The sequence below is a fragment of the Anomaloglossus baeobatrachus genome, chromosome 3 (assembly GCF_048569485.1).
Source record: "Anomaloglossus baeobatrachus isolate aAnoBae1 chromosome 3, aAnoBae1.hap1, whole genome shotgun sequence".
Lineage (NCBI taxonomy): Eukaryota > Metazoa > Chordata > Amphibia > Anura > Aromobatidae > Anomaloglossus > Anomaloglossus baeobatrachus.
In genome coordinates this window covers 327,994,361-328,019,630 of record NC_134355.1, presented here as the reverse complement: position 1 = coordinate 328,019,630, position 25,270 = coordinate 327,994,361, and the positions used below count along the sequence as shown (strand labels likewise).

At 47.6% G+C, this 25,270-nt stretch overlaps 1 protein-coding gene across 4 annotated transcripts in view; it reads left to right on the top strand.

The window, feature by feature from the left end:
- Positions 1 to 20,447, top strand: part of CEP57L1 (centrosomal protein 57 like 1) — a 67,524-nt gene extending 47,077 nt beyond the window's left edge. For all 4 annotated transcript variants that reach the window (XM_075338358.1, XM_075338356.1, XM_075338357.1 and 1 more), the window contains 2 exons: positions 19,724 to 19,868; positions 20,046 to 20,447. In XM_075338358.1, coding sequence (XP_075194473.1) covers positions 19,724 to 19,868; positions 20,046 to 20,306 — 406 coding nt within the window. In that variant the 3' untranslated portion in view covers positions 20,307 to 20,447. The remainder of the gene's footprint in view (positions 1 to 19,723; positions 19,869 to 20,045) is intronic.
- Positions 20,448 to 25,270: the final 4,823 nt, after the last annotated feature.

The following is a 25,270-nucleotide window of genomic DNA, read 5'->3' as shown; positions in this document are numbered from 1 at the left end:
CGGGTCCACTGGACCCCCGGCATGTCCCTTCACACCCCCCTGGCGGGGTGCTGTTAAGGTTGACTTCAGGGCAGAAATCCCTTCATGCCGCGCTCCTTCACCATCCCTTAGGGGCTCTGGCTTGAAGTTAGAGCCAACACGGTTCTCACTGCTTTGCAGGAGACCGGCCTCCCTCCGCAGCCCTTTGGCAGGACCCTGCTGGACGGAGCACTGAACCCCCACCCCACCAGGGACTGGGCCCTGCGTCTCAAAGCTAAGTATAGAGACGTTATTCAGAGGGTCCTTCTGCAATGTGGAAGCTTTTATTGGGGGGACAGTGATTTACTTTGATAATGCTGCTTTTTACAGTGTTTCCGGCCGATTCCTCGGTTTTTACGGAGTACCGCGCCGATGATGCCTGATTTTCGGCCGCATGCATAACTCTAGGCCCCGGCTTCAGCCGCGGCCTAGTTTCGTTTTGTTCCCCTGCATGTTAGTCATGCAGGGGGACACTGCAGCGCCGCCCGCCGGCCGCTCTGCACAGGGGAGGACACTCCTTTTTCAGGAGATGATTCCCTCCCCTGTACATGTCCTTAGCCCTCCGATTCCCGCTCCTGGGTTAACCCCCGCGCCCCCCCCCTCACTCTGGCGCCATTTTTTCAGCGTTCTTAGTACGCTGGTCGGCGCTGGCTGCTCTGCAGTGGAGGGAGTGGATATCTGGCTGGGGGTCCAGGCTTGGAACCCGGGGGGCATTCATTATAACGGCCTGATAAGTCACAACCTCTGGTTGTGCACTTTTATACACTATCAGGGCATTCTGAAGGAGCTAATTCTTTATTATAGAACCTCCTCCTCAGCAGCATGTCTCACACTAGGAGCAAAGCTCCAGGGCTGTACACTACATGTTCTGCATGTAAGCTGATATTGCCTGAACCGGCACGGACCCACACTGTCATGGTCTTATGTGGTGGTGCCTCTGCCTGGGGTCCCCAGGCTGACTCCTGTCTTGGACCACTGCTGGTAGTCTCGTACGGCTGTACCGAGCTCATAACCACTGTGGCCCCTCAGCTTGGAGGCTCATTCAGGGTCCCTCCAGCTGCTCCGGTCGGTGGCTGACCCCTGGGGGAATCTTTTTTCCAGGGGTCGGCCTGTCCCGGCATCTGCTGAGCATGCAGCCCCCTTCTCACGGCGTTTTCTGCTTGCTCAGCAAAGCTCACAGACCCCGTCCTCCTGACAGGGAGACGCAGGGTCCCCTGTCCTCCCCGTCCCGCAGCTCCGATTATGAGCTGACTCATTGGACGAGGAGGATGTCTCTACCAGGGGCTCGGACGCTACTTTTGATCCGTCCGTAGGTGACGCGGATGCGAATGATTGGATTGCGTCCATTATACTTGTATTGGACCTCCATCCGCCTGTATCAGGGGAGTATTCCCCGCTGGCAGTAAGGCATCAGTATACCTTTAACAAGACGAGGAGTGTGTTCCTTAACCACTCCAGTTTTCAGGCGTCCAAGCCCACGGCCTGTCCTGCAGATCCCACAGCGGGGTTCTGCTGCCTGTCTCCCCCTCCCATCAGAGGTGGTCAAGGAGTGTACTCATTCGCCAAGGGTGGCCACTCCGGTGTCTAGACTTTCAGCCCGGATAGTTGTATCAGTGGCTGACGGCACCTCTATAAGGATCCCACGGTACATTAATTTTGTACTGGACCTCAATCCGCCGGAGTTACCTTATCTAGGTGAACACAACGTGTGTTCCTTAACCACTCCGGTTTTCAGGTCCCTGTGACCAGCCCAGGGTCCGCTCTGACAGTCGCTTCCCATGAAGCGTGATTCTGAGGACTGTGTTTCCCCTGTCCACCAATAGTGGTCAAGAAGGGGGCTCATTCACCTCAGGTGGCTCAGCCCGGACTGTTATGTCAGTGGCTGATGGCTCCTCAGAGGAGATGCATTCCCTCACAGGGACTCTATGCCCAAAACGGTTGCCTGAACTTCCAGACTTCAGTCTTTTCATCCTCTGCCTAGGTCTGCCATGCTGGACACCGCACGGCGGTGGTCTTAGCTACTTTCCTCGCTATCCGCAGGCTCCTGTGGCTTCGGAAATGGAGGCAGATGCCTCTATAGAGGTTCCTTGCTGGGCTCCCCTTTGGTTGGACCAGTCTCTTCGGAACCGACTGGATGAAATTTAGGAAGCTCTTGGCGGAGAGAGTTCTCCTTGCTACAACCCTAAACCAGGGAACCTGTCCAGGGCAGGAATCTGTTGAGGTTTCGGTGGTTTCCGTTCCTCCATCTGATCGTCCTCAGCTCTGCCTAGGTTCATAGAACCAATTGGCTTGAAGCTGCGTCTTCAGAAGACCGCAGGAGATGCTGCCACTTAGTCAGCTTCCTCCGAGCTATCTAGCCACGCCAACCTCTTCCTAGTCGGGGGCAGGCTCTCTCCACTTGGCGACGTATGGTTCTAACACGTCTCCGTTCAGTGGGTGCGGGATTATATCTCCCATGGCTACAGGATGGAATTCTGTCCACCCGCCAAACAGATTTTTTCTGTCACCTCCTCCCGGCTCCAAGGCCGCCGCCTTCTCACAGGCCGTGGCATTTCTTGCAGGCCAATGGAGTAATTGTACCGGTTCCCGACTGGGAACGGTTCTGAGATTTTTGATTAAATCTATTTCTAGTCCCCGAAGAGGGCGGTGCCTTCCGACCTGGATCTTTAGCTTTTCAAGCATGGTCAGGTGTGGCGTTTTCACATGGAGTCTCGGTCTTGTTCCGTGTGTTTTTTTTCACCGGATCAATCATGAACCCAAGGAGATTCCCTAGCAGCCATCGGCATCAGAGATGCCTTTCTGCAAGGGTCAATCGCAGTTTCACACCAGCGTTGACTGCGTTTTGCCATCAGAGTGGTCCAATTCGTGGCTCTTCCCTTGGGGTTAGCCACGGCCCCTCGAGTATTCTCATTGGGGCTCTTGTGATTAGAGTCCTGCACCCCTAGGGATTCGCAGTGATCGTTTGCCCTAGACGGCCTTCTTCTTAGGCCTTCATCCAGTGCAGACTCTTAGCAGAGTACTTCGCTTACTCTCGCCACTCTAACATATTCGGGTGGCTTGTCATTCTGTTCAAGTCCACTCTGACTTCGAACCAGAAGGTTCTCAAGGACGCAATTCGAGACTGTCGGCTCTTGTCAAGCCGCTCTTAATCGATCAGTAGTCCCTCCGCTGGCGGTCGACGTCGTTCTATCAGACACCAAATACAGGTGCTGGTCAGACGGTGGCGTCAATGGAAGCGATTCCTTGCCCAGTTTCTCCTGTGCCCTCTAAGACTGGATGTTGTCCGCTGTACACGCGAACTCCCTCCTTCCACGGGGTGGTGGCTTTGCCACTGACCTGGGGCTCGTTTTCAGGGGTGGTTTCGGCCACTCTGTCTCAGGGACGCTCCTTCCTGGCCCCGTCCCAGGTGATCCTCACCAGGGTGCTGGTCTTTCCGCCTTGGGAGCAGTATATCTCCACCGCGGAGCGCAGGGCGCTTGGACTCTGTCCGAATCAGCCCTCTAGATCAATGGGCTGGAAATCAGAGCTGTATTCTAGCTCTCTAAGCCTTCACCATCTGTTGGCGGCTAGGCACATTCGAGTTCAGTCGGATAACGTGACAGCGTTTTCCTACATCAATTTCCAGATCGGGACACTCAGCCGCCTGGCAATCTTAGCGCCTCAACATTCTTCACTGGACAAGGGACTCCTAGTCCACCGTATCCGCAGCCCACATCCTAGATGTCAAAACTGCGGGCAGATTATTTCAGCTGTCCAACCGTGGTCCACAATCCTCAGGTTTTGCAGTAGACACACTGGTTCATGTTTGATCCCAGCTTCGTCTCTACCTCTTGCCCAGAGCCCTGCACAAGATCAGGGAAGGGGGCCGTCGGGTCATTCTCTTACTCCAGACTGACCCAGGCAGGCTTCGTATCCTGACCTGCTCCTTCTGTCCGTTGGATTGCCATGGCATCTTCCGGACCGTCCAGACCTTTTCTCAGAAGGTCCGTTTTTTCCGTCAGAATTCTGGATTCTCAGATTGACGGCGTAGCTATTGAGTCCTGGATCTTGGCGACTTCTGGTATCCTTCCTGAAGTCATCTCCGCTATGACTCGAGCTCCAAGGTGTCCTTGGACCTTTTTAGCCTTGCCGACCCTCCTGTCCCTTCCACAGTCCGGTCTACAGCTAGGACTATCCCTCATTAAGGGACAGGTCTCCGTTCTGTCGGTATGTGCCAGCGGCGTATCGTCCGGCTGGCTCCGGTGCGCTCCTTTAAGGGCGCGTCTCACATCATTCCGCCTTTCCGGCGGTCTATGGAGCCCTGGGACCTTAATCCGGTCCTCCCGGTTCCCGGAAACCCCCCTTTGCGCCTCTTAGGGAGGTTTCTTTGTTTCATCTTTCACAGAAAGTAGTCTTTCTAGTGGCTATAATTTCCTGCCAGGGAGTTCTGGCTACACTCTCTCTGAGTCACCCCCTTTTTTTGGTCTTTTGCATCAAGACTAGGTGGTCTCCGTCCGACTCCGGACTTTTTTCCCTAAGGTGGTTACTGCTTCCACCTTATCCGGGGCAATTTTCCTGCCTTCCTTTTGTCCGGCTCCTGTTCATCGCTTTGAGGAAGCGTTGCATATCCTGGATCTGGTGCGGGCGCCCCGGATCTAGGTGTCTCGCACCGCCGTTATTAGGCAGTGCACCTCTCTCTAGTACTGACTGCTAGTCAGCATAGCGGTCTCTCGGCATCTAAGCCGACCCTGGTTCGTTGGCTTAGGTCGGCCATTTCCGAGGCCTACAAGTGTACTCAAGTGCCTTCCCCGCTGGGGATCAGAGCACATTTGATCCGACCTGTCGGTGCCTTTTCGGCTTTCAGGCACCAGGCTACGGCTCAGTAGGTCTGTCAGACGGCAGCTCGAATTAGTCTGCATACTTTTTCGAAGCTCTATCCAAGGCATGCTCTTGCTTTGGCAGACGCGGGCTTCGGCAGACGCATCTTTCAGGCGTTTGTCGCCCATTTGTGAAGTTGGGTTTTCCTGCTTCTCAGTTGTCTGTTTATTCCCACCCATGGACTGCTTTTGGACGTCCCATGGTCTGGGTCTCCCATAGGAACGATAAAGAAAAAGAGAATTTTGTTTACTTACCGTAAATTCTTTTTCTTATAGTTCCGTCATGGGAGACCCAGCACCCTCCCTATTGCCTGTTGGCAGGTTTCTTGTTCCGTGTGTCTTCACCGGCTGTTGTTGTAGACAGAGGCTCCGGTTATTCCGGGTTTTACTCTATCTCTACTTGTGGGTGGATGTCCTCCTTCAGCTTTTGCACTAAACTGGCTAGGACTGGCTAGCAGGGGGTGTATATGCTAGGAGGGAGGAGCTACACGTTTTGAGTGTAGTAACTTTGTGTGTCCTCCGGAGGCAGTAGCTATACACCCATGGTCTGGGTCTCCCATGACGGAACTATAAGAAAAAGAATTTACGGTAAGTAAACAAAATTCTCTTTTTTGCAAGGATTCTTTGAATACTGCCATATGAGATCCCTGTGACCTCAGCTACATGCCTGATAGTCACTCTTCGATCTGCCAATACAACTTCTTCAACTTTTTTCACGTTTTCTTCATTGAGGGACGTGGATGGGTGTCCTTCACGATGTTCATCTACCGTCGATGTTCTTCCCAGCTTAAGTTCCTTGGCCCAGCATGCAACTGAGGAATATGGAGAAGAGTCCCCCAATGTTCCCATCAAGTCGCTGTGTATGTCTTTGGTAGTCATTTTTTTTCAAGCAGAGGTATTTGATGAAAGCTCGTTTTTTTCCATTTTGATGTTCACTCCTCGGCAGTTCATATTCAAATGAATGTAGCTTCCGGGAATCGTGGCCTATTTACGTTTTTTTTTATTTTCCTGGACTAGTGGGTACCTAAGAGAGAAGAAAACATTTTATTTTAATTTCTGTGTGCAATAGAAATAACCGATTATCATTACTTTTGGATCGCCCCTCGTATATTGATGTAAAAATAAATAAAATTGGCTTAGGGTTCCCCCATATTATCATACCCAACACAGATAAAACATGGCTACAGGCTGCAGCCCCCAGCTGCGTGCTTATCTTGGCTTTTTTTTTTAATTATTATTTTAAAATAATGGCGGACGGTCCCCCCAATTTTGATACCAGCCATGATAAAGCTGGGGGCTGGTATTCTCAGGCTGGGGAGGCCCATGGTTATTGGGCCCCCAGCTTAAAAATAGCAGCCTGCAGCCACCCAGAATTGTCACATCGATTAGGTGCGATAATCCCGCAGCTTTACCCAGCTCATTCCATTTCCTTGGCTATGTGTTTTTGGTTTTTTTTTTCCCTTCGATTATGAGTTTACCAGTGCCATATGCTGAAAAACAGCCCCACACCATGATGTTTCCACTTCCAAACTTTACTGTTGGTATGGTGTTTTTTGAGGTGATATGCAGTGATTTTTGGCCTCCAAATATGTGTATTATGGCATCCAAAGTTCAATTTTGGTCTCATCTGACCAAACTATATTCTCCCAGTATTTCACAGGCTTAACTAAATGTTGTTGAACAATTTAAACACGTTCAAACATACCTTTTAGGCTATGTGCGCACTTACCGGATTTTGCCGCGGATTTTTCGCGGATTTGCTGCATGTTTCGCTGCAGAAAATGTTCATAACATCTCTGCAGTGAATCACCAGCAAATCATATGGAGAAAAAAAATCCTGTGCGCACTGGGCGGAATTTGACAGCTGCATGTTTTGCTGCGGGAATCCTGCAGCAAAAACAAGTGCATGTCACTTCTTTTCCGCACATCGCTGCGGGATTTCACTCCATTGACTCCAATGTAATCGTGAAATCCCGCAGGGAATAACGCAGGCAGCAAATTCTGTGCGGTTCATTGCGTTTTCCTGCGTTATTCCCTGCGGTATTTTGCGGTTTACCTCCGGTAATGTACATCACTTGCTTGCGGTTTTGCAGGGAAGTGATGTCATTACAGGAAGAGGAAGCGGAGCAGAGAGTAAACACACACACATATCAGACACACACACATCACAGACATAGAACACATAGACACAGACACATAGAACACACATAGAAATAAAACGGAAATATAGAAAAAAAAGAACGTGGGCTCCGCTGCATATTTACCGTCCAGCCGAGGTAAGCACACAGCGGCGGCCCGGTATTCTCAGGCTGGGGAGGGAGAGGGGCAGGGGTAATGTCCCCTGCCTCACTCCCACTCCGGCAGCCGAGAATATCAGCCGCAGCTGCCCCGGGACTGTCGCATCCATTATGCGGCAGCAACGGGAGTGTCCTCTGCTCTTCCTGCCGCCGTGTAGCAGTGGCGGTCAGGGTAATATAACAAGGGGTTAATGGTGGTGGATCACCGCCATTAACCCCAGGCTTGATCATGGCAGCGTCTATGTGACAGCTGACATGATCAACCCGTAAGTAAAGTGAAAAAAAACACAGACACCGAAAAATCCTTTATTTTAAATAAAACCAACAAGCCTCGTTCACCATTTTATTAACCCCTCCCGCAACAAAACTCCGGCGTAATCCACACAGCTCCGGCATAATCCACAGGTCCGGCTCCGGCGTCCTGCACTGCTGACATCCAGCCGCGACTGTCACAGACACAGGCTGAATGCAGCAGACAGCAGAGGTAATTACCGGTCATTTCCCACGGCCGGTAATGTGAACTCACTGCCGACCGTGGGAAATGCAGCGATCTGTCATCTATCTATCCCTCTATCTATCCCTCTATCTATTCTTCTGTCTCTTTATCTATCTATCTATCTATCTACTATCTCAGAATTAAATGACTTTTTTTTTTTTTTTCAATGTGCTTTATTGCATTGAATGCAATAAAGCACATCCCAACCCGCACGCGGCAAAACCGCGGCAATACTGCGAATAATACAGCGGTAAAACCGCAGCAAACCGCATGCGGTTTTCGGGTGCGGTTTCCCGCGGTTTTTTACCGCGGGTGCGGTAATCTTTGAGAGCATGCGGAATTTTCTCAAGAAAATTCCATTTCCCAGTGCGCACATAGCCTTATTCAGCAATGGAGCCTTGTGCATACAGGCCATGGTGGTTGCGTGCATTACTTATTGCTTCCTTGGAAACAATGGTGCCTGCTGATTCCAGGTCTTTCTCTAGCTCCCCACAGGTTGTTTGTCGCTCTTGGACAACTCTTCTCTTCTGAATTCTTTTTACTCCTCTGTCTTGCAGCGTGCACTTGTTTGTGGCTGGTTTATAGAGAAATTATGTTTTTTTCACTTATGGACTATGGCCCCAACAGTGTTTACTGGAACCTTCCGTAGTTGCGAAGGTCTCCTTCTTGTGTTCAATACTTTTCACTGTGTCATTTCTAATTATTACACATCAGTAAATTTATAGACGTCTATTATTTAATTTCTTTGCCTTTTGTGGATTGAATGGTTTCTTACCGACATCTGGTGAGATATTTATGTCAATAGCACCTTGAAAAATATATTTACTTAGGCCACGCTCCTCACATCACCAGTTTTCTAAGCGGCATGTGAGGCAGATGCATCGGAGAAGAGCTCCCGCTTAAAATGCTCATTACATCCTGAGCCGCCGGGTATAATTACCTATACTTATTTGATCATTATAATTTCCTATACACCTGCATTTATAGTGTGGATGTTAGCTGGGCACAGCAGGGGACCATCCGGAGAGGCAGAAAGCAGCATGAGCCACGGAGGGAGAGAATAGGAGGAATTGTGGGATCGCGAGGCGTCCCATCCAATATGGTGCCAGTGCGTGGCACTGCTGGCCAAGGCACAGCTTCGGACGCTGCAGCACGCCTTTGAAGATTTGTCTCCCCCCCCGCCCCCCCCGAACATTCCCCCCTTTCTTTGTCGCTCCATTGGGAGACCCAGACAATTGGGTGTATAGCTTCTGCCTCCGGAGGCCACACAAAGTATTACACTTTAAAAAGTGTAACCCCTCCCCTCTGCCTATACACCCCCCCCCGTGCATCACGGGCTCCTCAGTTTTATGCTTTGTGTTGAAGGAGGCACACATGCACTCATGCTCCCATTTTTAGTCAGCAGCAGCTGCTGATTATATCGGATGGAAGAAAAGAGGGCCCTAACAGGGCTCCCGGCATGCTCCCTCGGCGGTGTTGTTAAGGTTGAGGTACCCATTGCGGGTACACAGGCCGGAGCCACATGCCGTTTTCCTTCCCCATCCCTTAGGGGCTCTGGGAGAAGTGGGATCCTATCCGGTCATCCAGGCACTGGGACCGGGCTCCCTCCGCAGCCCCTGTGGGATCCTGTCGGACAGGAGACTGAGTATCATCAGGGACAGGGCCCTGCATCTACAGGTACTCTGTGTCCCCTTGGGGACAGTGCATGGAACACCTTGACCTCAGACGCTGCAGCGACTGCGCTGTTGGTATGAGACCGGGACTACCGCGCCGACCGCACCTGCTTGCCGGCCGCGGTTTTTAACTTTAGTCCCCGGCTTTTGCGGCCTAGTGCCTTAAACTCCCGCCCCCGGGCCTGCCAGTCAGGGGGAAGGGCGGGACGGTCGGTCTGACGCCGACAGTGAGGGCTGGAGCACACTTGGCTGTCCTCCGCCCCCCTCACTATTCACTCTGGGGCACCAGATTCCCGCACTTTTGTGGTTACGCCCACGGCTCCCTCCTCCCATGTGAACGCCGACGGCCATGTTTTAAGCACATTCTGCCGGTGGAGGACTTCTGGCAACACCTCTGGGAGACCCGAGGCAGGGAATCTGGTGGCCACACACTGCTTGAGCGGTCGGTAAGCCAGGTGGCTTCTTCCCACCGGTGCTGGGCCCCCTAGAGTGCTGAACTGTGTATATATATATATATATATATATATATATATATATATATATATATATATATATATATATATATATATTATATTGTATACATTTTCTCGGTTCGGCTGTACTGTTAGCTTGTGGCTATATATCACTCAGTGATCACTCTCCTGGGAGACTACAGCATGTCGTTCACAAGGAGCAAGGGTGCCAAGACACAGGGTTATTTTGCAACCTGTACCTCTTGTGCGGCTATGCTACCTGCAGGTTCCACCTACCCTCACTGTGAGCAATGCTCGGGCCATGTGGCACTCGCTCAGCCGGAGCCTGGGGCACTGGTGGGACCCTCGGCCCAGGTAGAACCGCCGGCTTCCCCTGTCCAGGCGGCAGGCACAGAGTTTGCAGCTTTTGCTGAGAAACTCTCTGAGTCACTTTCACAATCCATGGCTCAGTTTATGGACAAATGGTCTGCTAAGATACTAGAAGCTTTGCAGCCCAGACCGGCCCTTACACAGGCCCCGGGCACTGCGGGATCGCCCCCAGGCCCCTCTCGGTCTGCGACGAAGCGTGCTCCTGGGGTGGCCTCTAGTTATTACGTGGAGGACTCCGGCACGGACCGCAGTCCCAGACCGGCTAAGCGGGCTCGCTTAGAATCTTCCCCGACTTCATCACGCTGTTCGGGGTCTCAGCTTGAGGACTCTCTAGAGGATGAGGCGGAGGTCGCAGCCCAGGACTCTGACCCTGACGTTGCTCTCAATCTTGATACACCTGAAGGGGACGCCATAGTAAATGACCTTATAGCGTCCATCAACCAGGTGCTAGATCTTTCTCCCCCAGCTCTACCTATAGAGGAGTCTGCAGCACAGCAGGAGAAACACCAATTTAGGTTTCCCAAACGTACTCGGAGTTTTTTCTTCGATCACTCGAACTTCAGAGATGCTGTCCAGAAGCACAGGGCTTTCCCGGACAAGCGCTTTACTAAACGCCTTAATGACACACGTTACCCCTTCCCCTCTGACGTAGTTAAGGGTTGGGCTCAATGTCCCAAGGTGGATCCTCCAGTCTCTAGACTGGCGGCTAGATCCGTAGTAGCAGTGGCTGACGGTTCAACGCTCAAGGATGCCACGGACAGGCAGATAGAGCTCCTAATGAAATCCATCTATGAAGCCATAGGCGCGTCCTTTGCCCCAGCCTTTGCAGCAGTGTGGGCACTCCAGGCTATCTCAGCTTGTCTGTCTGAGATTAATGCGGTCACCCGTACCTCTGCTCCGCAAGTAGCGTCTTTAACGTCTCAGGCGTCGGTATTTTCATCCTACGCCATGAATGCTGTCCTGGACTCGGCTAGCTGTACAGCGGTAGCATCCGCCAATTCGGTGGCAGTCCGCAGGGCCATGTGGCTACGCGAATGGAAGGCAGACTCTGCTTCCAAGAAGTTCTTGACCGGTTTGCCTTTTTCTGGCGACCGATTGTTTGGCGAACAATTGGATGAAATTATTAAGCAATCCAAGGGAAAGGACTCGTCCTTACCCCAGCCCAAACCAAAGAGACCTCAGCAACGAAAAATTCAAGCGAGGTTTCGGTCCTTTCGGCCCTCAGCCAGGTCCCAATCCTCATCGTCCAACAGGCCACAGAAGAGCCAGAGAAACTCTTCTGCATGGCGGTCTAAGTCACGTCCTCCAAAGACCGCCGGAGGCACCGTCTCCAAGGCGGCCTCCTCATGACTTTCGGCCTCCCCAAACCGCATCCTCGGTCGGTGGCAGGCTCTCCCGCTTTTGCGACGCCTGGTGGCCACATGTCCAAGACCGATGGGTGAGGGACATTCTGTCTCGCGGTTACAGGATAGAGTTCAGCTCTCGTCCTCCGACTCGTTTTTTCAGAACATCTCCGCCCCCCGAGCGAACCGTTGCACTTTTTCAGGCGGTGGACACTCTGAAGACAGAAGGAGTTGTGTTCCCCGTTCCCCTTCAGGAACGTGGTCGCGGTTTTTACTCGAACCTGTTCATGGTACCAAAAAAGGACGGTTCATTCCGTCCCGTTTTGGACCTCAAATTGCTCAACAGACGTGAGAACCAGGCGGTTTCGCATGGAATCCCTCCGCTCTGTCATCGCTTCGATGTCCCAAGGAGACTTCCTGGCATCAATCGACATCAGGGATGCCTATCTCCACGTGCCGATCGCTCCAGAGCATCAACGCTTCCTGCGTTTCGCCATTGGGGACGAACACCTTCAGTTTGTGGCACTGCCTTTCGGCCTGGCGACAGCCCCACGGGTCTTCACCAAGGTCATGGCATCCGTGGTGGCGGTCCTACATTCTCAGGGCCACTCGGTGATCCCTTACTTAGACGATCTCCTAGTCAAGGCACCCTCCCGGGTGGCATGTCAACACAGTCTGACCGTGGCTCTGGAGATGCTCCAGAGGTTCGGGTGGATCATCAATTTCCCAAAGTCAAAATTGACTCCGACCCAATCACTGACTTACCTCGGGATGGAGTTTCATACTCTCTCAGCGATAGTCAAGCTACCGCTGGACAAACAGCGTTCGCTGCAAACAGGGGTGCAATCTCTCCTTCGGGCCCAGTCACACCCCTTGAGGCGCCTCATGCACTTCCTGGGGAAGATGGTGGCAGCAATGGAGGCAGTTCCCTTTGCGCAGTTTCATCTGCGTCCACTCCAATGGGACATTCTCAGCAAATGGGACAAGAGGTCGACGTCCTTAGACAGGAACGTCTCTCTTTCTCTGGCAGCCAAGACCTCTCTTCAGTGGTGGCTTCTTCCCACTTCCCTGTCGAAGGGAAAATCTTTCCTGCCCGCATACTGGGCTGTGGTCACGACGGACGCGAGTCTGTCAGGGTGGGGAGCGGTTTTTCTCCACCACAAGGCTCAGGGAACCTGGTCTCCGACAGAGTCCTCCCTTCAGATCAATGTTCTGGAGATAAGGGCAGTGTATCTAGCCCTAAAAGCGTTCCATCGGTGGCTGGAGGGCAGGCAGATCCGCATACAGTCGGACAACGCCACGGCGGTCGCGTACATCAACCACCAGGGCGGCACTCGCAGTCGTCAAGCCTTCCAAGAAGTTCGGCGGATTCTGCTGTGGGCGGAGGCCACAGCCTCCACCATCTCCGCGGTTCACATCCCAGGCGTAGAAAACTGGGAAGCAGACTTTCTCAGTCGCCAGGGCATGGACGCAGGGGAATGGTCTCTTCACCCGGACGTGTTTCAAGAGATCTGTTGCCGCTGGGGAACGCCGGACGTCGATCTAATGGCGTCTCGGCACAACAACAAAGTCCCGGCATTCATGGCACGGTCTCAGGATCACAGAGCTCTGGCGGCGGACGCCTTAGGTCAGGATTGGTCGCAGTTTCGACTGCCGTATGTATTCCCTCCTCTGGCAATGCTGCCCAGAGTGTTGCGCAAGATCAGGTCCGACTGCCGCCGCGCCATCCTCGTCGCTCCAGACTGGCCGAGGAGGTCGTGGTACCCGGACCTGTGGCACCTCACGGTGGGTCAACCGTGGGCGCTCCCAGACCGACCAGACTTGCTGTCTCAAGGGCCATTTTTCCATCTGAATTCTGCGGCCCTCAACCTGACTGTGTGGCCATTGAGTCCTGGCTCCTAGCGTCCTCAGGGTTATCTCAAGAGGTCATTGCCACTATGAGACAGGCCAGGAAACCAACGTCAGCCAAGATCTATCACAGGGCTTGGAGGATCTTCTTAGCCTGGTGCTCTGATAAGGGGTTTACCCCCTGGCCGTTTGCCTTACCCACGTTTCTTTCCTTCCTTCAATCCAGAATGGACAAGGGTTTGTCTCTCGGCTCTCTCAAGGGACAAGTCTCGGCGCTTTCCGTGTTTTTTTCAAAAGCGTCTAGCCAGGCTTCCGCAGGTCCGCACGTTCCTGCAGGGAGCTTGCCACATAGTTCCACCTTACAAGCGTCCACTGGAACCCTGGGATCTCAACAGGGTTCTACGGGCTCTTCAGAAACCACCTTTCGAGCCGCTGAAGGATGTCTCTCTATCACGTCTTTCGCAGAAGGTGGCATTTCTAGTGGCAGTCACATCACTCCGAAGAGTGTCAGAGCTTGCAGCGCTGTCATGCAAAGCCCCCTTCCTGGTATTTCACCAGGATAAGGTGGTTCTGCGTCCGGTCCCGGACTTTCTCCCCAAAGTGGTGTCCCCTTTTCATCTCAATCAGGATATTTCCTTACCTTCATTTTGCCCTCATCCAATTCACCAATGTGAAAAGGATTTGCATTTGTTAGATCTAGTGAGAGCACTCCGGATCTACGTGTCTCGCACGACGCCACTGCGCCGTTCTGATGCGCCCTTTGTCCTTGTCGCTGGCCAGCGTAAGGGGTCGCAGGCTTCCAAGTCAACCTTGGCTCGGTGGATCAAGGAACCGATTTTTGAAGCCTACCGTTCTTCTGGGCTTCCGATTCCTTCAGGGCTGAAAGCCCATTCTACCAGAGCCGTGGGTGCGTCCTGGGCATTGCGGCACCGGGCGACGGCTCAGCAGGTGTGTCAGGCAGCTACCTGGTCTAGTCTGCACACTTTCACGAAACACTATCAGGTGCATACCTATGCTTCGGCGGATGCCAGTCTAGGTAGGCTAGTCCTTCAGGCGGCGGTTGCCCACCTGTAAGAGGAGGGCCGTGGTTGGCTCTTTTTATCAGGGTATTCTTTTACCCACCCAGGGACTGCTTTTGGACGTCCCAATTGTCTGGGTCTCCCAATGGAGCGACAAAGAAGGGAATTTTGTTTACTTACCGTAAATTCCTTTTCTTCTAGCTCCTATTGGGAGACCCAGCACCCGCCCCTGTTCCCTTCGGGCTGTTGTTCTTTTGTGTACACATGTTGTTCATGTTGAATTGTTCTTTTGGTTCATGGTTTTCAGTTCTCCGAACATCCTTCGGATTGAATTTACCTTAGACCAATTTATAAGTATCCTCCTTCCTGCTTTTGCACCAAAACTGAGGAGCCCGTGATGCACGGGGGGTGTATAGGCAGAGGGGAGGGGTTACACTTTTTAAAGTGTAATACTTTGTGTGGCCTCCGGAGGCAGAAGCTATACACCCAATTGTCTGGGTCTCCCAATAGGAGCTAGAAGAAAAGGAATTTACGGTAAGTAAACAAAATTCCCTTCTTTGCACTCCAGAGATGGAGAAGAAAACTGAGCAGGACCTGAAGGCAGGAGAGGATCTCGCAGGCTTGGGCGCAGTGAGTAATATGGCCAAGGCCTGCCCTACACAGTTACAGGGAGCTCCTCAGCAATTCTCTGAAGGATAATCTCTGTGACTATAGGGGACAGTAGAGGATCTGGGACACCTGAACCGACACTGAATAACGTGCTGATGGCAGTGAACACCTGCAATGCTACGCTGCGCATAGAGATGGGATCATAGAGATGGCTGTATCCTGTATTAAGCGAGAGCTGCAAGGGATTAATGTGAGATTGGGGGCCCTGCAGGAGCGGGTCAGCTCTGCAGTTGACAAGTTTCCTCCGCTAACCTGGGACCTTGGTAAAGCAATCCATAATACCTCCTTGCTGCTTGCCAAAATAGAAGACCTGGAGAGCCGGTCACGTAGGAGCAATTTACGCTTGGTGGGGGTCTTCGAGAAGCTTATCGTAGCTTGGAACGTTAGAGGGATGGGTGAAACATCAACAAAGAAGCTATATTTACGTATCTCAGACAATTGCAACGAACTATATGCATTTCTGAAACACACTTGGTAAAGGAGAATATCCACTAGTGAATATAGATAATGTGTGAATATCACTCAATTTATTCCATGCATTCTAGGGTAGTTGGCATCTTCTTACACAAAATGGTTCAGTTTTTCTGTTGAATTCTCTGTTGATCTGGAGGGCAGATGGCAAATTCATTTTAGTTGCAATATATAGATCACTGCCTTATACAAGCGACATATTGAAACTCATATTTAATTTTATTAATTAATTTAATTAATTAACCTGTAGTCCCTCTTCTCTTGCTTGGAGACTTTAATAATGACATGCATCCCCATTGGGGCAAATTACATACGAGAGATATGCCTGAAGGTGCCTCGCCCACTTCTTTTGCCAAAGTCATAGATGAATTTGAGATATGCTGATCTTTGGCGTATTAGGAACCCGCAGACGCGACAGTTCTCCTGTTGCTCGAGTTCCCACCGGTCCTTGTCGATTATAGTCCTGGCTATTGGTAACCCTCAGATAATATGCCTCATGTAAGCACATTTGCCTATTTGGCTAGGGGGTTTCGGACCACTCCCCCCTACTGTTCCAACTAACATTTGAAGATGAGCCGACTGACCAGAGTCTCCTGGCATCTTAATCCTTTCTGGATTCAACTGGTAGGAGGATACCTTAATACGAGTATTGTGGAATATTTTCACGACAAAGAATCTGCATCTAATCATATAGTGTGGGATACCATGAAGGCTTATGTCCAGATGCTATACATCAGGGAAATATTCGCCAGGAAGGCTAAAACAAGAGAGAGAACCCAGAATAAAATCTTTAGTGGACGCGGAAAATAGGTTAGTACTGCACCCCACTGATTTAAACTAAACAGACCATTGAGAGTGCTCAAAACTTGTTAAATGAACATATATTGGCTCTGGCCTCTAACACAGAAGGTAAGGGTATGGAACATCTCTTAGCCACAATTACTAAGGCACAAGAGGGCCTGTCTTGCATTACTAGCCTGAGACACAGTATTGAGCTGGTGCAGAATAATGAGGGAATAGTAAAAGCTTTATGTAATCATTCTACTCCGCTATACTCCTCCTAAGGTTTTAGGAAGGAAGAAGTGACTGAATTTTTGGCTGATAATCCCCTTTTTCGATTGACGGATGGAGAGTGGGTGTCCCTGAATGGAGATTTAGAGTTGGCGGAGGCACTTTGTCAAACCCAAATGAAAAGAGTCCTGGAGTAGATAGTTTGCCAGGAGAATTTTTTTAAAAACTTATAGTCCTGTGTTGTTGCCCAAACTTTTTGCCTGTGCTTAAGGAGGCTGAAGAGCGGAGATATCTCACTACATCAATGAGGGAGGCAATAATTATAGTGATTTTAAAACCAGGGAAGAACCTAGCTATGCCAGAGTCCTATCATCCTTTCTCGCTTTGTTCAGCAGATGTTAAACTGATCGCAAAGGTACTGGCTAACAGATTATCTCTGATGATTCTTTCCATGATGCATGAAGATCTGGCAGGGTTCATTCTGAGTGAACCTACATCTATTCTCAGATGTATGTTTTGGGGCCTGCACCTTAGCTCTGGGGAATATGGAGAGAGGGTGACCCTGTCACTGGATGCGGCTAAGGCCTTTGACAGTATCGAATAGTTTCCTGTGGGCAGTTCTGGTGAGGATGAGTCTGGGGTCCTGATTTATAAATTGGGTTAAACTAATATGCTTCAACAAGGCCCAAAATATGTTTTAATGGTTGCACATCTGAATCTGGTGGGTTGGCCAGAGGGAGAAGACAGGGTTGCCCTCTTTCTCCTTTGCTATTCGTGGCGGGGGTTGAAATGCCTGTGGTTTTACAGTACAATGCCACAGATTAATGGCTTTAGGATCGGGTCCCTGGAACACAAAAGTATCTCTCTAGGGATGACTTACTGCTATTCCTGAAAGAGCTAAAGGTGTCTATAGTGCCAGCAATGAACATTATTAAAGAAATTGGCAGATGGTCTGGACTCCTAATTAACTGGTCAAAATCAGCCCTATCAGATCCAATCCCATCAGTATTCTCCACTCTACAAATACAAATACTGATCGTAGATACATTTTAAGAGTTTGGGATAGTGGTGAACACTGGGCTGCAGGATTTCCACTCCCTTAACCTAGAACTACTCTTGGCTCCGTTCAGGATTAAGGTTAATGCCTGATGCCATCTTCCGCTGTCTGTTGCTGGACGGGTGAATTTAATTAAAATGTTGTTGATGCCCAAATTGTTTTACCTTCTTCATAATGCTCCAGTCTGGATTCATATGCAGTTCTTTAAGACAATTAACACCCTGTTCAGGGAACTTATTTGTAAAAAAACAGCAGGTTAGAATTCGACTTGAAATTCAGCAGAGAAATAGAGGATTGAGGACTGGTGGTACCCAACCCAAGGTTATATTACATATCCTCACAAATGCAACATTTTATACGGTGGGGAATGGATGGGGAACGTGATTCAGCGGACAGATTATCTGATAAAAGAAAACACAAAATGGAGGTAAATCGTGAAGCTTTTTCAAGGTGGCGCATGTGCATGGAGATGGAATAACACACCCAACATTAGCAATCATCTACAAGGTATGGGATAGGGGGAAGATTTGTTGGGAGTCATTAGGATAACAGAATACCATCTTTTGTGGTATAATCAAAGTTTTAGAATTGTAAAAAGTAATGTCAGTAAATGTGGGAGGATAAGGTGTACAGGTGGTGTACCAACTATTTCCTAATATATTTAAAATCTTTGCACAGATCCAAACCGGGTTCATACTACCATATACTTCCTTCTATCAATACCTACAGCTGAGACGTGCAGTTGAGAGGCAAATACGTCAGATGGGTATTGAAATAGAATATAATCATACTCTTACCAATTTTCTCACATCTAGTGACTCTCTAGGTTTTATATTCATGTTATATAAGAATATACTGCCCAAATATTTAAATAAATTCCCAATGCAGGTTAGATGTAAATGGGAACAAGACCTGGGCCCTATGACAGATGACCAATGGACAACTATTTTGGCACAGACCACCGGCTGTCTGTGAGAGCCAGAGGCTATCTGAACTTTTTTACTTCATGGGTCATATAGGACACCTAGCCTGTTATAAAAGATCGGCTTTTGAGTTGATGATCTGTGTCCTAGATGTGAGCAGGAAAATGAAAAAAACCTAATGCCATGATGAGGATGTGTGGGAACATCGAGAATCATTGGAGGGCCACTTTAGACCTAAGAAGACAGGTGTTTGGTATACAGATGCAGCCAGACCCATGGGTCTGTGTCTTGGGTCTGCATGAAGAAGGGTCTGACTTGGGCTTGCCGGTGGTGTTGGGTTTTCACGCCTTCTATCTCAGGTCGGGTAGTTTTTGGTCTACCACTGACTAGATGCAACACCCCCACCCCTCTGACTATAAGAGAACTTAATCAAAAAAGTCTGTGGTGCCTCTGTTGGGGAGTCTCGACACAGAAACCAGCCAGATATCCCTCTGGCTGGTTTCTGTGTCGAGACTCCCAACAGAGGCTCCACGGACTTTTTTGATTTGCATATTTCCCAGGGGGCAATGTACCTAGGATTTCACTGTGTTGAGCGCCCTCGCTGGCTGCTTGCAGTGTTTTCTCTGGCTGGTCTCCCCGAGATCAGTGATTGTTTTGTCTTATAAGAGAACTTAGGGATAGAATGAATTATATGATCTGTCTGGAAAGGGGTGTGTATCTAAAAAGAAACGCTTTGAGTAACTTCTATAAGAGATGGCAAATGTGGTTGGATACTAAGGGACTTCCTTCCCCCACACTACTTTAGGACAGTGTAATAGATCAATTGCTACCCCTTGTGAGTGGGTAGGTTGCTACTAATGTTTTTGGAATGTCTCTTATTATACACCCCGTAGATGATATTGCTTGAACTGGGATAATATATTAAGATAACAATAAAGTGGGGTTGGTTGGCACAAAACTGGTATTAATATTCAATACTCTAAACGAATATTATATGTACTGATCTGACGTTTTTCCAGTAAGGTATACAGAATATTTAAACTGCAGGTGTATTGTTTACTGTTTGGTTTATTTGTGTTCATTGTGAATGTAAATTTAAACATTTTCTGTTTTTAATAAAAATGATCTTGATTTTAGTAAAAGAAAACTGGTGACGTATTCAATGCTTATTTCACCCGCTCTATATGTTTCTCTTTTAAGTGACCATCAAGAACTGCTGAAACAGATAAATGATACGAAAGACAATGATTTACGTGAAGATTTAGAGCGTGAAATGGATTGTCTCATCAAACAAATGGAAACTAAAAGTGACCAAGTTCTCAAGCTCAAACGACATCAAGCAAATGTGAGGAATTTAATTTTTTTTTCTTTTCTATTATGAAAGCTTTCCTCCCTATAATTTGTCACTTTGCCTTATGACTGTTGGAAACTTTTCCATTGCTTATGTAGGTAAAACGCATTGCTACCAATGCTGTGATTATTGCCCATTTTTTTTTTAAAATATCCTTTTTGTTTCTTTCAGGTTATACGACTTAAGAAAGCAGCTCGGTCAATGAAGAAACTCTCTTCCAACGCCAGACGAGCTGTTGCAGGACAGGCTTGCAAAGCAGATATACCAGCTACCCCAAAAACAAAAGAAATTCCAGATACTCCAAGAAAAAAGGAAGAAACTCTGTCAAAAAGCACTCCAACCCCTACCTGCAAGGCCTCCCTCCAACTGTTGAAAAATGTGCAAAAGATTCAGATGACACTAAAGAAAGATGACATTATGTGGGAGAAATAACTTCTTATGTGTATACAGCTTTCTATTTATGTGCAAGTGTGTGTTTATATAAGGATTCTTAGCTCTATTTATTCCTCGTGATTTTTGATGTCTACGTAATTTTAATATTTTAAATAATAAAGATTTGTAATTTTGTGTAAACCAGTATCAATGATCATGTATAGCCCACATCGTGTGTGTGTGTGTGTGTGTGTGTGTGTGTGTGTGTGTGTGTGTAAAATAAATTATATAATCTCAGTCATGCTCGAAAGTGTTGGACCCTGGAAATTGTCCCAGAAAACTATTGCTATATAAGTCTCTTGTTCTACACACATTTATTTCTCTTGTATGTACTTAAACAGAACACAAAAAAACAGGGAAAAAAGGGAAAATTGGACATAATTTTGCACAAAACCCCCAATAATGGGCCGAACAAAATTGTGGGTAAACAGCTTGGTTTCAAGCATGTGATGCTTATTCAAACTCGCCTGTGGCAAGTAACAGATGTGGGCAATATGAAAATCATGCCTGAAACCAAATTAAAATGGGAGAAATTGACTCAGTCTGTGCATTGAGTTGTCTGCTTGTGCCACAATAACATGGGGACATAAAGAGGAAAAAAGAACTGTCTGAGGTCTTGAGAACCATAATTGCTGAAAAATCTCAACTGTCTCATGGTTACAAGTTCATCTCAAGAGTTCCCTTGTCCATAGTGTGCAACGTAATAAAGTCATTTACAACCCATGGCACTGTAGCTGGACGTGGATGGCTGAGAGCAATTGATGAAAGGTTGTAAGACATGATAGTCCAGATGGATATGCAGCCCCAATCAGCTCTCAAAGAAATTCAAGCTGTCCTGTAGGCTCAGTGCATCAGTGTCAGCACAAAATGTCTGTCAACATTTGAATGAAATGAAACGCTATGGCAGGAGACCCAGGAGGACCCCACTACTGACACATAGATAAAAAAAAAAAAAAGCTAGATTGTAGTTTGTCAAAATGTACTTGAGTAAGCCAAAATCCTTCTGGGAAAGTGTCTTGTGGACAGATGAGACGAAGGTACAGCTTTTTGGTAAAGCATATGGTTTACCGAAAACAGAATGAGGACTACAAAGAAAAGAACACAGTTCCCACAGTCAAATATCGTGGAGGATCAAAGAGGTTTTCGGATTGTTTGGCTGCTTGTGTGCAAGGCATCATGAAATCTGAAGATTACCAAAGAATTTTGAAATTTTGAGCTCCAGTATAATGCCCAGTGTCAGAAAACTGGGTTTGTGTCCTAGAGTATGGGTCTTCCAACAGGACAATGACCCCACACAAACTTTAAGAAGCACCCAATAATGGATGGAAACAAAGCTCTGGAGAAATCTGAAGTGGCCAGGAATGAGTCCGGATGTAAATCCAATTGATCACCTGTGGTGAGAACTTAAAATCGCTGTAGGGAGAAGGCAGCCTTCAGAGAGACCTGGAGCAGTTTGCAAATAAAGACTGCTTAAAATTCCTGTTGAGAGGTGCAAGACGCTTGACGATGATTATAGGAAGCGATTGATTGCAGTTATTTATTCCAACAATTTTGTCCACCCCACTTTCGGAGTTGTGTGAAATATAAAGTATGTTCAATTTTTTTTTTTTTTCTTTCCCTATGCTTTTTTTGTGTTGTTCCAATGCACACAAAGGAAATATAACTATATAATTGCAATAAATTTCTGTGATAAATACTTAATTTTCTGGAACCATTTCAAGGGTGCCAACACTTTCGAGCAGGTGTGTGTATGTATATAATAAGATATACAAGTCCATCTCAATAAATTAGAATATCATCAAAAAGTTAATTTATTTCAGTAATTCAATACAAAAGGGAAACGCATATATTATATAGTCATTACAAACAGTGATCTATTTCAAGTGTTATTTCTGCTAATGTTGATGATTATGGCTTACAGCCAATAAAAACCCAAAAGTCATTATCTCAAAAAATTAGAATATTATGTAAGATCAACTGAAAAAATGATTTTAAACTCAAAGGTTGGCGCCTACTGAAAAGTCTGTGCAGTAAATGCACTCAATACTTGGTTGGGGCTACGTCTGCATGAATTACTGCATCAATGTGGCGTGGTATGGAGGCGATCAGCCTGTGGCACTGCTGAGGTGTTATGGGAAGCCCAGGTTGCTTTTATAGCAGCCTTCAGCTTGTCTACATTGTCGGGTCTGGTGTCTCTCATCTTCCTCTTGACAAGCGGGGTTGCTGGCCAATCAAGCAGAGTTATACTGTGGTTATTAAACCAGGTATTGGTACTTTTGTCAGAGTGGACAGTTGCCAAGTCCTGCTGGAAAATGAAATTTCCATCTCCAAAAAGTTTGTCGGCAGAGGGAAGCATGACGTGCTCTAAAATTTCCTGGTAGACGGCTGCGCTGACTTTGGTCTTGATAAAACACAGTGGACCTACATCAGCAAATAACATGGATCCCCAAACCATCACTGATTGTGGAAACGTCATACTAGACCTCAAGCAGTTTGGATTGTAGCCTCTCCACTCTTCCTCCAGACTCTGGGACCTTGATTTCTAAATGAAAGGCAAAATTTATTTTCATCTGAAAACAACACCTTGGATCACTGAGCAACAGTCCAGTTATTTTTCTCCTTGGCCCAGGTAAGACGCTTCTGGCGTCTATTGTTAATGAGTGCCTTGACACAAAGAATGCGACAGTTGTAGCCCATGTCCTGGATATATCTGTATGTGGTGGCTCATGAAGCACTGACTTCAGCAGCAGTGCACTCCTTGTGAATCTCTCCCAAATTTTTGAATGAGTTTTTCTTAACAATCCTATCAAGACTGCAGTTATTCCAGTTTCTTGTGCACCTTTTTCTACCACTCTTTTTTGCCTTCCACTAAACTTTCCATTATTATGCTTGGTTACAGCACTCTGTAAACAGTCGGCTTCTTTAGTAATGGTCTGTTGTGGCTTACCCACCTTGTGGAGTGTGTCAATGAGTGCCTTCTGGATAGCAATCTTCCCTATTATTGTGTAGCCTACTGAACCAGACTAAGGGGCCATTTTACATTATTTGGAAGCCTTTACGGGTGTTTTGTGGTAATTTATTCTAATTTTCTGAGATAATGACTTTTGGGTTTTCATTGGCTGTAAGCCATAATCATCAACATTAAGAAAAATAAATACTTGGAATAGATCACGGTTTGTATTGACTCTATATAATATATGCGTTTCCCTTTTTGTATTGAATTACTGAAATAAATTTAACTTTTTTATATTCTTATTTATTGAGATGCGTGTATGTGTGTGTCCTAATCTGAAAATTGTGACGTGCATTTGTATTCGGGACTTCTTATGGCTTGCCTTCAAAAATGGCTTTCTTGCCACTCTTCCATAAAAGCCAGATTTGTGGAGTATACTACTCAGTTGTCCTGTGGACAGACTTTTACTTGAGCTGTGGATCTGCAGCATCTCCAGAGTGACCATGGGCCTCTTGGCTGCTTCTAATTGGTGCTTGTCTTGTTTTTTCGGTCAATTCAGGTGGACGGCCATGTCTTGGTAGGTTTGCAGTTGTGCCATTTTATTTATTTCTTTTTTTTTTTTTTGTAACTTAAGCCTCCTTTTCTTTTTTTTCTCAACCTTATCCCTTATCTGTCTGGTGTGTTCCTTGGTTTTTATGATACTGTTTGATCTAAATATTCTTAAACAAACCTCTGAAGTCTTCACCGAACAGCTGTAGTTATACTGAGAATAAATCACATAGGTGGACTCAAATTAGTGATTAAGTGACATCTGGAAGCAATTGGTCACTCCAAAATTTTATTTAGGTTTATCAGACTACAGGGGGCTTAGTACAAATCAACATCATAATTTTCAGATTTATATTTTTTGTTGATATATCAAAATCCCAATAAGGCCCCATTCACGTGTGCATAAAAAAAATGTGTGGCATGTTCCATTTTTTTCCATCCGTATAGCCGGCTCCATGTATATGTGTGCCCATACGTGTGTATTGTCCGTGTGACATGTACCAGGGAATAAATGCTAATATTAGAAAAACATTAGAAAATGTCTGGCACCACCTTATCCCGCTTATATGGTTGACTGCGCTGCACTCATGACAAAAAGATATTGCGGTGCTGGTACTTGTGAAGTCTTAAATTCCAAAAGTAGAGAATCAAGGATCACTCATCATGTTTTTTTCCCGAATACCACATGTACCCATCATAGATTATGGTGTTCTTCACATGTCCATGTTTTCACACTGACCGTGTGTCCGTTTGAACCACACGGAGATATCCTTTTTCCCAGCAGTACGCTTGACAAGGGCCAATAAAAGTCTGTCTCTGTCAAAAACACGTACAGGACACAGATGGCATTTCTGTGCTGTAAGTAATTAACATTGACATTTTAATCTACTTCTTTAGCCGTACCGGATAAACACGGATGACACATTTGTAGGGGGGTCAAGACTAGGCCATCCCCCTTCAGAAGTATCCGGAAAATAGGTTTTATGTAATGTAATCAAATGTATTGTGTTTCTTGTAAATGTCCACCAGGTGGCAGTGCGGTAGTGACGACTGTCCTTGCATGTGGGTAGGCAGATAAAGGGTTAAGAGAAAGGAGGGGATAGGGTATATATAGGATAGGATATAGGAGGAAAGTAGGGGAGTCCCCAGGAGGAGATGGAGACAAGAGGTCATAATATTCTATCAACTCAACAATTGTAAGGGTCAACACTTTGATCGCGGACACGCAGGGTTCTGCTTTGAAGAGCACTGTGGAATTGCGTACCCAGAAGTGGGGTTTAGACTGGTCAGGGTGGCGTCCGTTCTTTTCTGTATAAGAAAACCCAAAGAAATCCCCTGCAAGACTTAAGGTCAGTGGGCCCTGAACAGATAAGGGTACGTCCTGGCCAAAAGCATGAACGGAAGAATGCTGTCCCACGTAGCCTTTCCAAAAGCGCAAGCTAATCCCTGTGGGTGGGACAGA